Source organism: Dendrobium catenatum, unplaced genomic scaffold (assembly GCF_001605985.2).
Source record: "Dendrobium catenatum unplaced genomic scaffold, ASM160598v2 fragScaff_scaffold_743, whole genome shotgun sequence".
NCBI classification, from domain to species: Eukaryota; Viridiplantae; Streptophyta; class Magnoliopsida; order Asparagales; family Orchidaceae; genus Dendrobium; species Dendrobium catenatum.
The window spans coordinates 2383308-2397798 of record NW_021319205.1 but is presented as its reverse complement, the minus strand read 5'-3'; the positions used below and the strand labels follow the sequence as shown (position 1 = coordinate 2397798).

At 35.6% G+C, this 14491-nt stretch overlaps 1 protein-coding gene and 1 long non-coding RNA gene across 2 annotated transcripts in view; both read left to right on the top strand.

The window, feature by feature from the left end:
- The first annotated feature begins 6893 nt into the window (after nucleotides 1–6893).
- The window catches only part of LOC110110875 (elongation factor 1-delta-like), an 18299-nt gene continuing 10701 nt past the window's right edge, over nucleotides 6894–14491 (top strand). Inside the window, exons 1-5 of the mRNA XM_020842522.2 lie at nucleotides 6894–6986; nucleotides 7203–7319; nucleotides 7403–7496; nucleotides 13009–13129; nucleotides 13224–13337. Of these exons, the coding sequence (XP_020698181.2) occupies nucleotides 6901–6986; nucleotides 7203–7319; nucleotides 7403–7496; nucleotides 13009–13129; nucleotides 13224–13337 (532 nt within the window). The 5' untranslated portion in view covers nucleotides 6894–6900. The remainder of the gene's footprint in view (nucleotides 6987–7202; nucleotides 7320–7402; nucleotides 7497–13008; nucleotides 13130–13223; nucleotides 13338–14491) is intronic.
- LOC114580027 lies at nucleotides 10302–10766 on the top strand. Its single transcript, XR_003701336.1, has 2 exons — nucleotides 10302–10418; nucleotides 10703–10766. It is a non-coding gene; the product is annotated as an uncharacterized LOC114580027 (long non-coding RNA).

The window sequence follows — 14491 nt, the reverse complement described above, 5'->3', positions numbered from 1 at the left end:
CATCATCTCAGATTTGAACGAGTTGATCATCCTTGGACTATTTCCAGTAACGATTAAGTCGTCCATATAGAGAGAGACAATGATAAGATTACTTCCTTTGACTTTCACATAGTGTTGGTTCACTTATACTCTTGGTGAATCCATGGTTGCAAAAATAGTTATCAATTTTACTATACCATGCTCGAGGAACTTGTTTTAGCCCATATAGAGCTTTTTTAAGTTTATAAACTTTCTTTTCTTCTTTTATGAATCCTTCAGGTTGTTGAACATACACATCTTCCTCGAGTTCTCCATTTAGAAAGGCTGACTTTACATCTATTGTGAGATCTTCCAATTTTTTTGAGCTACAAGAGCGACTACAGTCCTGATGGTGTCAAGTCTAGCAACAGGAGCATAAGTTTCATTGTAGTCTATTCCTGCTTGTTGGGTGTAGCCCTTGGCAACAAGTCTTGCCTTACATTTGTTTAAAGAGCCATCTGAGTTAAGTTTTATCTTGTATATCCACTTAACTCCAATTATGTCCTTATTCTTAGGATGCACTAGCTCCCAAGTGTTATTCTTTTCAATCAATTTGATCTCCTCCTTCATATCATCTATCCAAATAAGCTCTTTTGAGGCATCATTATAGCTTTCTGGTACTACTAATGTGAAGTTACAAGATTCATAGATCTCTTGTAGTGCTCGATACCTTCTTGGAGTAGATCCTAGTGAAGATGTGGAAGAAATTTCGCCTTCAGAAGTGTTATCGTACTCCTAATTATTGATTGAGGTAGATGATGTCGGTATTAGCCCAAGGTCATCAGCTGGTAATACAGGGTCGGCTATGGCTTATTCTGTAGTGTCGTCGATAAACTGTGTTTGAAGAAATATCTTGGGATCATCTATGTTTTCCCATTTCCAAATAGCATCCTCATCAAATTTGACATCTCTGCTAGTAACTAGTTGTTGTGTTTTGAGATTAAAGAATATGTATCCTTTGGATTGAGAGCTGTAGCCAAGAAATATTCCTTTATCCGGTTTTTCTTCAAGCTTATGCCTTTTTTGTTTAGGAATATGAACATAACAGAGACACCCAAATATTCTGAAGTGATCAACAGAAGGCTTGTCTCCACTCCAAGCTTCAATAGGTGTGATGTCTTTCACAGCTTTTGTAGGACATCTGTTTAGCACATAGACAGCAGTGTTGACAGCTTCAGCCCAAAATTTTTTTGGAATGTCTTTTGCTATTAGCATAGACCTTGCCATCTCCATAACAGTTCTATTCTTTCTTTCTGTGACTCCATTTTGTTGAGGAGTGTAGGCAACAGTCAGTTGGTGCTCCAACCCTTCTTCTTTGCAAAAATCTTCAAATTGGCATGAGTTAAACTCACCACCTCTATCACTTCTCAAGATTTTTATCTTTTGACCACTTTGATTTTCAACTAATAATTTAAAGTTCTTGAAAATACCAAAAGTTTCTGATTTTTCTTTGAGAAAGTAAACCCATGCCATTCTAGTATAGTCATCAATGAAGAGAATAAAATACTTATAATTGCTTAGAGATGTAGTCTTCATAGGACCACAGAGATCAGTGTGAACAAGATCAAGTACTGATTTTGCTCTCCAAGATTCTCCGGAAGGAAATGGTTTTCTTTATTGCTTTCCCACTATACATCCTTCATAAATAGGCATATCTTGAGCTAACAGAGGTAGGTCTTTTATCATATTCTTCTGATTTAGCAATCTCAAAGCTTTCAAGTTATAGTGATCGAATCTTTGATGCCAAAGAGATGTATCATCATTCTTTGTAAATAAAGCTCTCGGATACTGCCAAGTGATAGGAAAATTTCTGCCATCCTTCATTCTTACTTTTGCCACAACTTGATTGTCTTTCTTTAGGTCTAGAATGAGACATACATCATCTTCAAAATGTAGGGAATACCCATTCTGCATCATCTTCCCAACACTGAGAAGACTTTGATCAAGGCTTGGAACCAGAAGAACATCTCTTATGTGCCTTTTTCCTTCATTGGTTTTGATGGCAATTGTTCCTTTGCCACTTGCTTCTACCAACTCTCCATTTCCAAGTTTTAATTTGGCACATACAGATTTATCAATCTGAGTAAATAAACTCTCATCTGGAGTCATATGATTGCTGCACCTGCTATCAAGAAACCATTCTTTCCTTTGCTCGATTGCAACATGACAGGCATAGAAGATTGCTCCTCCTTTTCTTCCATAAAGTTAACTTGTTGATTTTTTTTATTTTTATGCCAAAAATCTTTCTCTTCATGTCCAAACTTCTTACAATAAGAATATAGAGGCTTACCTTTATGAAAGCAATTTTTTTCCAAGTGATTTGTCTTTTTGCAGATCTTACATGGTGGGAATTTCCTTCTTTTATGGGTTGTCTCCACTCTTTGTAATCTCTTTAGGCTTCTTCTTGGAATCCTTTATCTTTTGCTTCTTCAGGTTGACTTTTGACTGGAATGCTATTTCAAGAGTCGTATCCTTCCTTCTCTCAAGTCGAAGCTCATGAGCATATAATGAGCACATCAACTCTGTCACCGATAATGAGGAGAGGTCATTGGACTCTTTGAACGCAGCCACCACATGATCGTATTTCGCGGTAAGGCTAATGAGGATCTTATGTACAACCTTCTCTTATGAGATGTCTTCGCCGTATGCCCTCATCTGGTTTACCACGGTAATGATTCTAGAGCAGTACTCCTTTGTATTTTCTGTTTCTTTCATTTTAATATTTTCCAACTCCCTTCGCAAGGCTTGTAATTTTATTGTTCTTATTTTGGAGTTTCCTTGAAACTCCTCCTGCAGGATCTCCCATGTTTTTTTTGATGAAGAAGCCCGCATTATCCTTGGAAAGATAGTGTCACTTACAGCTTGTTGAAGAATGAAGAGCGCCTTTGCATCTTTTTGTTTGTCCACCATCAGAGGTACTGAGAACCTCAATCGAAACGCCATCTTCAACTATCTCCCATAGATCCAGTGATCGGAACAACATAATCATCTTCACGCTCCAGTAGTTGTAGTTTTCGCCTGTGAATATTGGATACGATTGAGAAGAAATTGAGCCTGTCATCATTCCCATAGATTGAAGCTGCTCTGATACCATTTGTTGGAGAAATGAAAATGAAGAGATATTGATGGAAGTAGAAGAATATATTTTTTCTTACCATTTCAACAATACATCATCCCTATTTATACTAGTGGTTACAAGTAGTTCTAGATTTCTCTATATATTCTAGAAACATCTATTTTTAATAAGCATTTACTTCAAAAGATAAGCATCCTAGAAGATTCTACATTAATACTTAATGGTGGAATAGTCAAGATAAGGGAATACACTAGAATGAGGAATACTCTAGAATGATGAATACTCTAGAATGAGAAGCATTAATTTCTAATATTGGGAAGGTATGAAATCTTCAAACCTTCATTATTTCATTAAAATGTGAAGACACAAGTTCAATTAACAATCCAAAAATCCATCATAAGAATAAGACTAATCATAAAATGAGCAAAAGGAAACCACGAAAAGAGTTCCATTTCCTTTATAATTAATAACAAGGATTTCAACATCATCAAACTAAGAAAGCCTTAAAAAGGAAAATCTCATGGCATGGTAATCTTTATGAGTTAAAGGACACAAATCCACTGCCACCATTTTAATTTTCACTCAAAGAAGAGACAAAGGAACTATTGCTTAATGTTATTTGGTCATCATGAGAAAAGAAATAACAATGCTAAGGAAGAATAAGATAAAGAGAGTGATTAAGAGAAGAGAAGATGAAAGTGAGGAGGAAGAGAAGAAGCAGGAGAAGTATACTTGTTGGAGGGAGGTCGATTCGTGGGCTTGGAGTAGGAGTCGGATAGGAGATGGAGGTTGGTACAGGCATCGGGTTCAGCCTTGGTGTGCAAAGCCGAGAGTGAGAGATGGTGGGGAGGGCGACGGGCCTGGTCTGATCCAAATGAGAGAGAGAGAGAGAGAGATCGCGGGATCGGAGGCAGCTCTTGGCTCGTGGACTAAGTGAACCAAAGGAGGATGGAGGTTGCGACTTCCGGTGTTGTGCGAACCAAAGAGAAGGGAAGGGAGGAGAACCGAGAGAGGTAAGGAGGGAGGCTTAAAAATGCCGCAGCGTGTGACGGAGGAGGCCTCCGACGGCTTCAGGTTTGGTCCAGGAGTGCAAAATCGAGAGTGAGAGAGGGAGGTAGTTCTTTCCTTACGAAAGAGAGATATCGGAAGGATGGGGACGTCGGCTCTTGACTTGAGAAAGAGATAGGAGAGGCGGGGAGGTTTTGGGGTTTGTCGTCTGGCTTCTGCGAACCAGAGAGGACCGAGAGAGGGGAGAGTGAACTCTTGGAACAAGGAAAACTGAGAGGGAGATAAGTGGTAATGTTAGGAGTCGGGGGAAGAGGGAGAGTATGTGAATGAGGGAAATCAAAACAGGGGCGAGATCTTTTCTTCCCTCGAGTCCAGAGTCCTTCGGCTCAATTTCAAGTAAAGAGAAGCTGGGAAGGGGACTGGGCATGTCTGATCCTTTTAAATACATGTGCATATCCTCCAAAATAGGTAGATCACGTGACAGCAGCCGCTGGTAACCATAAACGTCAGGCTTCAAGGAAAATCGGGACCGTAGGATCTAAGGGTATGATCTAGAAATTAGTTAAAATTTATTAAAAGCATATTGAAACTAAACTAGAACTAATTGGGTTAATTCAGGTCAAATTTGAGTTTAAAATCGATTTGGCTTGAATCAGGCTGACTCGGGTTCGATGCGGCTCGACTACACTAATTCAACAAAAATCAACATCAAATGGACGTTGATTCAAATTGAATCAAGCTCGATGAGACTCGATCGAACGTGCTCGCGGGCAAATCAAGATAAAAATGAGGTCAACAACAACCTCATTTCTTTTGTATTACTCCTTAAAAATTTTAAATGAAATTTCTATCATTATTTTAATCTAGAGTATTCGTAAGAAACTCAATCTTCATACGATGGAATTAACTACGAAGCCTTGCCTTCATAAAAGATTTAAGACCCTAGATCAATTTAAAATTTAATTAATTCTCTTTGATAAATCAAGAAAATCAACGACTATCATTATCGTCATATTTAAATGATTGATAATAAAAGATATTTTCTTTCCTTGGGAAGATTTGTCATTTATTACAATGACTTTGAATATGAAATTAGTGATATTTCATCTAGACTATCATAGCCAAATACTCGATCGAATCTTATTTTGACCCTTCGGGGTCATGTGTAGTTCCTTCTTGAATTTGATTATGATAATCAGTATGAAGCTTACGGTTTTATTATCTAAACCCATTAGAGAATGATACTTTTTTCCTTCTGAAGTGATATATCATTCATAATGAAGTGTTCGACTTCAAAATTGAGAGTCTAAAAATCAAAATTTTTCTAAAGAAATTACAATTTCAATTGCCTTGCATTTAAAAAAAAACACATCTCCATTATTGATTTTTTTTAATTTCCATTATTGATTTTTTTTAATGTTTGTTTGATCTTGATGCCCTCTGGAAATATGCATGAAGCCTATAAACTTCATTAAACAATATGTATTTTTATAGGATTGAGATGCATGTTATATTTTCTGAGAGCGATGAATGGTATTTAGAGGTAGAGGATGTTTTGGATTTTTGGTTTTGATTAACAAGTCATTGATGTAGATTTAAATGTTTTGGTTCATTAGTAATTAAGCTACCCTATTAGTTGTGAGGGATATCATCTAATAATGATTAGCATGATTCCAATTTAATTATTGCTCATTAAAGCATCCAAAAAATTTTACTTATTGCTAATGATGTATGTCAATACTTAAAGAGGAGTGTAACTTGAATATCATGATTGTGACCTCTCCCATTTTCATGGGGTAAATGAGGTGATTCTCCTTGCTAGAAGAATGTGAGGAGCATTAATTAGACACTTCATTTATTATTGGAGTGATCAATTTGTAACATCTTTGCTTTAAACACTTCATATCTCAGTTCTTACTTAACCTTTGGCCTTTTCAAGGCTCATCACAACCTTGTTTGCTTAACAAGTAAAGCTGAACAACTTATGTTCTCACCCAAGTTTGGCTCATTTACACCACTATCGATACTAATGTTTTATTAAAATATTAGCTATTTGTAAATGTTCTATATCAAATGCGTGGTTACGAATGAGGATAATGTCCTTATTTAATTATCTAATAATTAACTAATTTCTATACACGCAATTCTTACTGATATTTGATTGATAGCAGCTAAATGAAGTTCGGATTATCAATAAATATTTGATATCCCACTATCTTATGATTAATATAAATTATTTTATTACACATTCTCTATATAACCAGTGAGTCTTTAATATAATAACATAACATTTAGCTTTTAATCAGTGATATTGTTCTTCATTAATCACTTAAATTGAAGTGTGGGATTATGCCTTTTTGTTTTATTTTATATGTAGTAATCAAATTATAAGACGTTCTTTATCAGCTAATTAAAAATGAACCGATTATCATTTTTTGTTGTTTCATTAACTAATTATGTTTCAAGGTTGATCCGGCAGGTTAGATTTGGCATGTTAGCTTGATATGGGTAACCTTGTAACACACATTTGCTATTAGCTTTCCGACTTTATTGTGATTAGGAGATTAAAAGTTTTTTTTTATTGTAATTTAATAGCGTAATCTCTCCTAGCTAATTGTCTCTTTGAGATATTTTAATGTAGCACTTGATTTATTATTAAGTGTACTCACATTATCTAGAATGATTTTGTTGTTGTAGTTGCTAATGGAGATAATCAAATAATTACTTTGGTATTTGGAAGGTTTAAACTTATTTTGTTTACACTATATGCTTCAGGTGAAAAAGAAATTTTAGCTGTCATGGATGTGGTTTTTCACAACCTTAACTCGGCATCTGGACTCAAAAAGCTTGATGAGTATCTCCTTCCGAGGAGCTATATCACAGGGTTGTTTTCTTGACGACCATCATATAGGCTTCGTTTGGGACTACTTTCTTACTGCTTCTTAAAGCAGCTTTCTAGTATAATATTTTGATTTTTAAACTAGAAATCTATTTTAAGAAGAAATACAAAGCTCTCCCAAACAAAGCCTTAATCTAATTTCTTCATTTCCTCTATTATTTCCTTTGAACCTACTAACAATCGAGTAAAAACTTCAATCAGCTACCAAGCTTCAAAGGATGACATTGCTGTGCATGCTGAATTCTCTGCTCCACCATCGACAGACTATGTCAATGTGTCTAGGTGGTATAACCACATTGAGGCATTGTTGAGGATGAGGTATATTCTTCAACATAATTTGTCTTTCCTGCCTTTTCATTACCAACTTGCTATTAAACTTTTGCTTTCACTTTGCATTATAGAGGTGTATCTGGTGAGGGACAAGGCGTGAAAGTAGAAGGGTCTACTACAATATCTGAGGAAGCTCCAGCTTCTCCAACTATTGCTGAAACTAAGGTGATAAAACCTCCATGTCATCCTGGTTTTGCATAATTCCACCAAACTATATGAAATCCAATGATATACCGTTAACTAAATTTAGCAAAACAGTTGTAAAAGCATTCTTGTAAGGTATATTTGATGTGAAACTACTAGGAGTTACTTGAGAAATTAAAAACGAGACAATTGATTAAAACTTGCTAATAAAATTATTGCTTGCAAATAAAGAGATGTTAGAAATTCCAAGTATTCAACTTGCTTAGGCAAAGAAACACTTTTTAGATTAACCAAACTATCCAATTAAAATTCAAAGACTATAGTAAATGATACGTGGACATAACATAATCCACCACTTAATAACGAGAGGTTCACCTTGAGTGCCTTCTCACTCAATCACTCTTAGGCTTTAGATGAGAAAGATGAACCATACGAGGAAGGATATTACCACTAGGAAGACGACGCCAAAGACAGTCGTTGATGGAGAAGTAGCTGGCGGTGGAGGAGGCGGTGGGTGACCGATGATTATCCAATGACCTGGTTGAAGGTGCTCTTCAATCGATAATGTTAGTTGGTATAAGATGCAGTCGATGTATCCGTTGACAGTCTCATCATTATCAAAGTACACGTCAAAGAATAGGGATCCAAGAATATCCGTTCATCCTTACTCGTCGAAGACAAATCCGTGGTCGACCTCAGGGTCGGCCATACACCAATGGTAGAAAGGAGGAAAGAACTTGTCTTCTTCTCTTAGCTTCAAACAACATGAGAGTTTTAGGTTTTCCAAGGGAGAGGATGTAAGCGGAGAGGGGCAGCCAAGGGGAAGAGTAGGGGGGGTTGGTTGAGAAGGAATTATGTTAGGATAGAGGGTGGGAGAGAAAGTTTTAGAAAATCAAAAATTAATTCAGATTTAAGTGGATTTGGAGGGAATTAATTTGAAATTTGATTTCAAATTCAAATGAGGTGAGGGCTAAAAGAGGAAAACATAAGAGAGAAGCCCAATAAGGGGGCCAGCGGCATTAAGAGGAGGATGTTTGTGGGGAGGGATTTAAGAGTTTTAAAAAAAACTCATGGGAATTAGGAAAGGAATTAAGAAATCCAATCTATTTTGAATTTCAAATAGGCTTGATTTTATGCATTTTCCTAATTAGGATATGCAAATAAGGAAAGTATTTGAAATTTAAATTTCAAATAAGATTAATTTGTTTCCTTTTCTCCTTGGAGTTAATTTTGGAAGGGAATTATGATGATTGAAATCATCATAATTGAGGTGGAGCAAAGGGGAAGGCCGGCAGTAATGGGGAAGGGGGAGATGGCGTCGGGTGAGGGGAAGGGGAAGGGGGAAAGGCTTGGGCTGTCGATGGGAGCTTGAGGTGGTGGAGCTAGGGAGGATTTCGGTGGGAGAGGATGGGCGGTGGTGGCAGGAGAAGTAGGACCCTACGGTTGGGGCGGGGAAGAGAAGAAAAGAAAATAAGATAGATTAAACCGCGACCGCGGACTCTTGGGGGGGGGCATCATGGTGATGTTTAGGGATTAATAAATTTTCCTTTTGCTTTAATTAGTCTTTCTTGTTAGGTTTTGGGATTATCTTGAATTTGAAATCAGATTTGGGATCTAGGGTTTTCTTTTCGTCTCTAGGCTTGGCTTGAGATTTATACTTTGTACAACTGTTTCTTCATCTCGAATTCAAGAAACTTGTATCTTTTATTGTTTTCCTACAATAACTAGTGGGATAATTCATTTTATATCAATTTTTCCCATGAAATCAGCTGTATTTTGTTGATTTCTGCTGCAAACAGCAATTTTACTCATTATTTGCACCAATTGTGGTTAGGTTTTCTTGCGAACTCAAGTATTTCCCTTAGGGTTACTTGCAAACTCAAGTATTTCCTAACAATGTCCTCTTTTATTAACTATAAGATAAATTAGCATAATTGTGCTTGAAAGCAGTAAATTCTATCTTTTTTTGAAAGAATATGTTATATGCATGTTGCTTTAGCTGCTGAAAGTATTTTAGTTTTCTGATTGCATTTGGCTATTTAAATTTTCCATAATCCTAGATATCTTCTAGTCAGCCATGCTGTAATTTTTTCTAATTGGAACTTGAGATTTAGTCCCCAGTTGATGAGGATGACGATGATGATGTTTATCTATTCGGCGAGGAGACATAGGAGGAAAACAAGACCGACGAGGATCGCGTAACTACCGTGAAAGCATTCGGAAAGAAGAAAGAGAGTAAGGCTTTTAACTTGTTATGTCATATCAATGTTTTCACACATTTTTATTAGTTTGTACTCATTATTATTTTACCTGTAACATATTTTCAACAGGTGGAAAGTCTTCAGTTTTATTGGACGTTAAGCCCTGGGATGATGAGACAGACATGCATAAGCTTGAAGCAGCAGTAAGGAGTGTTAAAATGGAGGGCTTGCTATGGGTAGCCTGTATGTGATCAATTGTCCTTGTATTTATTTTATGTGTTATCTTGGTTGATTGTGTAAAAAGTTACTCTTTTAATGGAAATGAAGGGGCTGTTTGGTAGCAGGAATTAGGCTTGATTTGAGTGAAATCCAGCCAAACGGCCTAAAATGCAAAACTAAATCTCACGGTAAAAGAAAGCCACTGTAGATGGAAAATTCTGCCTTTTCGTGCTAAATCCCAGATTTTTGAAATCCTATTTTTGCTGGATTTACGAAATCCATTGGCTCGAGAGGAAGAGTCTGCTTGTTAAATCCGCACTACAGCCAAACAGTCACACGGGATTATTTAAATTGTTTTTGACTGGCAATGCCGTGCACTTGTCTCTAGCGATAGAACTGAACTTGTCAAATCCGTTCTAAATGATATTTGGGTTTCAGTGACATCTGGAACTGAAGATTATTCTTCTAATCCATTGAGGAAAAGTCAATACGAGGAAAGCTTATTTAAATGTGAAGATGATATGTGACAAATTTTTTCCCTTAATATTTTTTAAGTATTTTTTATTTATTTTTTAATTATAATTTTGCTGGTGCCACATTTTGTTTAATGAAATTGCTTTTGACATTTCATGATATTTGAGATAAATGTTTTTATTACAATCACTATTTCCTTCTTCTATTTACTATTATGATGCCAAATGATATTTAATACTCTTATGAATATTGGGTGTTTATTTTATTCAAGAGGCAAATCTACAGTTCTTTTATGTGATTTTTAAATTCTATGCTTGTGCTTGTGGTGTTCAGATATGAGCTGGATATGCTAGTAGAGTTGGCAAATTCAACTGTTGAGAAAGTTCAGAATTTGGTATAGAAGATGCAGGATGATATCAATAAATTAGAATCCCCATTTCGCATTGAGGATTACTTAACCTATTTTTTGTTAATTATAATCATTTTACATATGTGCTTAATTATATTTTCATCTTAATTATTTTTCCTTATAAGAAATCTTTTCTTTTTGAAAGGTTGAAATTTGAACTGCATTAAACGGGTATATGGTGATAATGGCTTCGACGTAGTCGATGCTTTAAAAAAAATGCTAGTGTTGCTTTGCCCCTCATTGGACCGTCTGGAATAGAAACAAGAGGAATGGACTAGTTACCGTGCTAACTTTAATAAGGTCTGGTCTGAAATTTATGCATATTACTATTACAAATGACTTAGTTTCAATTTTACTCAATAAGATTTGATGAGCTAGAGTCCTTGAGGTATCTGGCTGTAACTTTTTTGCCTTGTAGGAAGAATTTGCTTGCTAAGATCTAATATTGTTTTTTTTTTTTTTGAGTTATTAGTGGTGGTCTCTTCTTTGCAGCTCTTCTTGCTAATATCAAAGAAATCTATCATAAGAAAAAGTAAAAAAATGATGATGCGATCTTGCTATTGTTGCTGAAAATCAAAACTTACAGTTCCTAATAGGGAATTTGAACACTTGGAGCCAGACAGTCATTAGGATCTATATCAGATTAAAATTAATCATGTCATAGAATCTGCGTATCCATAACTCAGCTGGTCAAAGTACTAAAAGAAGAACTATTGCTGATGGAGTTAGAGCTTATGGTTCTTAAGAATAAACAACCTGTTGAGCGACATAAAACTCTCAAAAGCACCCTGGTTCATGTAAGAGTGTAGGCTTATGCTCAGAGAGCTAATGAATGGTCTCCATTTGCGGAAAAAACTACTCTACTCCCATGGAGCATCTCCAACTGAACGCCAAACATGCGTATGGCGTCATAAAACTTCAACCAGCAACTAGAAAGCTATTTTAAGAATCAATAAAAAAGCTATCCCAAACAAAACCTTAATCTAATTCATTTCCTTTATTATTTCCTTTGAACCTACTGACAGTCGAGTAAAAACTTCAATCAGCTACCAAGCTTCAAAGGATGACATTACTGTGCATGCTGAATTCTCTGCTCCACCATCGGCAGACTATGTCAATGTGTCTAGGTGGTATAACCACATTGAGGCACTGTTGAGGATGAGGTATATTCTTCAACATAATTTATCTTTCAAGATTTTTTCATTACCAACTTGATATGAAACTTTTGCTTTTACCGTGCATTATAGTGGTGTATCTGGTGAGGGACAAGGCGTGAAAGTAGATGGGTCTACTACCATATCCGAGGAAGTTCCAGCTTCTCAACCTATTGCTGACACCAAGATAAAACCTCCATGTCATCCTGGTTTTGCAAAATTTTGCCAAACTATATGAAATACAATGATGTACCGTTAATTATTTTTAGCATAACAGTTATAAAAGCATTCTTGTAAGGTATATCTTATTTGAAACATTTAAAGAGATAATTTATGTTATGCCATCTATTGTTCATTTTTTGCAAGTATCGGTTAGGCTGGCTGAACAGGTCCAACCTGGACCAGTTCAGGTTTACTGCCGACGGCCTGGGGGAGGGTGGAACAAAGGGAGAGGGGGTGGATGGCCTAGTGGGCCCAAGCAATTAATGTAATGGGTGTTTAGGAGGGAAATTTGAATTAGAGGTATGTTTAGGGATTTTATATGTCTCCTTTTGCTTTAATTAGGGGCTAATGATAGAATTAGGGTTTCATCTTGATTTTGAAGGAATTTGAGGTCTAGGATTTGTGTTCTTGGGTTCTAGGCTTGGCTAGAGATTTGTTTCTTCCTTTCGAATTGAAGAAACTTGTATCATTTGTTGTTTTATTGCATCTATTAGTGGATTCCCCCATTGTTTCTCTCAGTTTTCTCTGTTTTCCTAAGAAAACTACTGTAATTTACTGTTTGACTGCTTTAAACAGCAATTATCTTCACTTCTTTCACCAAATCTTGCTAGGTTTGCTTACGAACTCAAGTATTACCTTAGTTACTTGCAAACTCAAGTACTACCTATCAGTATCATCTTTTGTTGGCTATAAGATGGTATATTTTTTGAAAGGATCTGTTATTTGCATGTTGCTTCAGCTGCTGACAGTATTATAGTTTTCTGATTGCATTTGGCTATTCAAGTTTTTCACAATTCTAGAAATCTTCTATTCGCACATGCTGCAATTTTTTCTAATTGGAATTTGAGATTTAGGCCCCAGTTGAAGAGGATGATGATGATGATGTTGATCTATTTGGCGAGGAGATAGAGGAGGAAAAGAAGGCTGCCGAGGAGCATGCAATTGCTGTGAAAGCATCCGGAAAGAAGAAAGAGAGTAAGGCTTTTAACTTGTTATGACATATCATGCTTTCACACATTTTTATTATTTTGTGCTCATTATTATTTTACCTACAACATATTTTCAATAGGTGGAAAGTCTTCAGTTTTATTAGACATTAAACCCTGGGATAATGAGACAAACATGCAAAAGCTTGAAGAAGTTGTAAGGAGTGTTAAAATGGAGGGATTGCTATGGGGAGCCTGTATGTGACCCGTTGTCCTTGAATTTTTTTTATGTGTTATCTTGGTTGATTGTGTGGAAAGTTACTCGTTGAATGAAAATGAAGGGGTTATTTGGTAGCAGGATATCGACTGGATTTGAGCGAAATCCAGCTAAACTGCCTAAAATGTAAAATGAAATCTCACGGCAAATGAAAGCTGCTATAAATGGAAAATTTTGCCTTTTCGTGCTAAATCCCAGATTTTTGAAAACCTATTTTTTGCCAGATTTACGAAATCAATTAGTTCTAGAGGAATAGTCTACTCATTAAATCTGCTCTATAGTCACATAGGATTTAGTAGGATTTATCTTGACTGTTATTAAATAATTTTCTATTGATAATTTGATTGGCTCACTCATTGCCTACGAGCAAAATTTGGTTCAAGGACTTTTGGATGCAGGTGAAACGATTGTTCTTAAAGCTGAATATACAGAAAGAGATTGCTTAGTTAGTGACGAATGCAATGACTTGTCAAGCAAATCACAAAGCTCATCAAAGCATTAGCAAAACTGGAAAAAAAGGTAAAAATAGAAAGGATGTTCATATTCCTTCTAACGTTATTTGCTTTCGTTGTAGGAAGCCTGGACATATGAAAAATTAGTGCCATAATTTAAAAATTCTTCCTACAAAAGAAAAGGGCAAGGCGAAGCAAAATTTCAACTGGGGAAATAATGAAAGGCAAAAATCTCATGGGCAGATTTGGTTTCTAAGCATCGAACCAGGAGAGAGATAATGGTTAAAAGCCTTTCGTGTTTTTGTGTTGTGTTTTTGTTTTTATGTTTTTCATTTTATTTTGTATTTTTGTTTTGTTTATTCTTTGAAATTTTAATTTTCGTGAAAGTTTTTCTCTGATCAACACATACATTCACTTTTCTAAAAATGAAAAATATACTTCTATTTTTCTTGAAATCTTTGGTAAGTTTGTGTTTGACTTCTCTAAAACAATCAAAGGAAGGAAACTCATGTTTTTTACTCTCAATCTCTTTTTTCTAAAAGAGGTTATTCTAATTTTGATTTAAAATCTTTTTCATATTTTAAATTAGTTTTTGAAACTAAATTTTTTTATCTCCCTACATTTTATTTATCGCATAGGGATTTTTTGCAAGTTGTTGAATCTAACTCAAAATTTTCTTAAT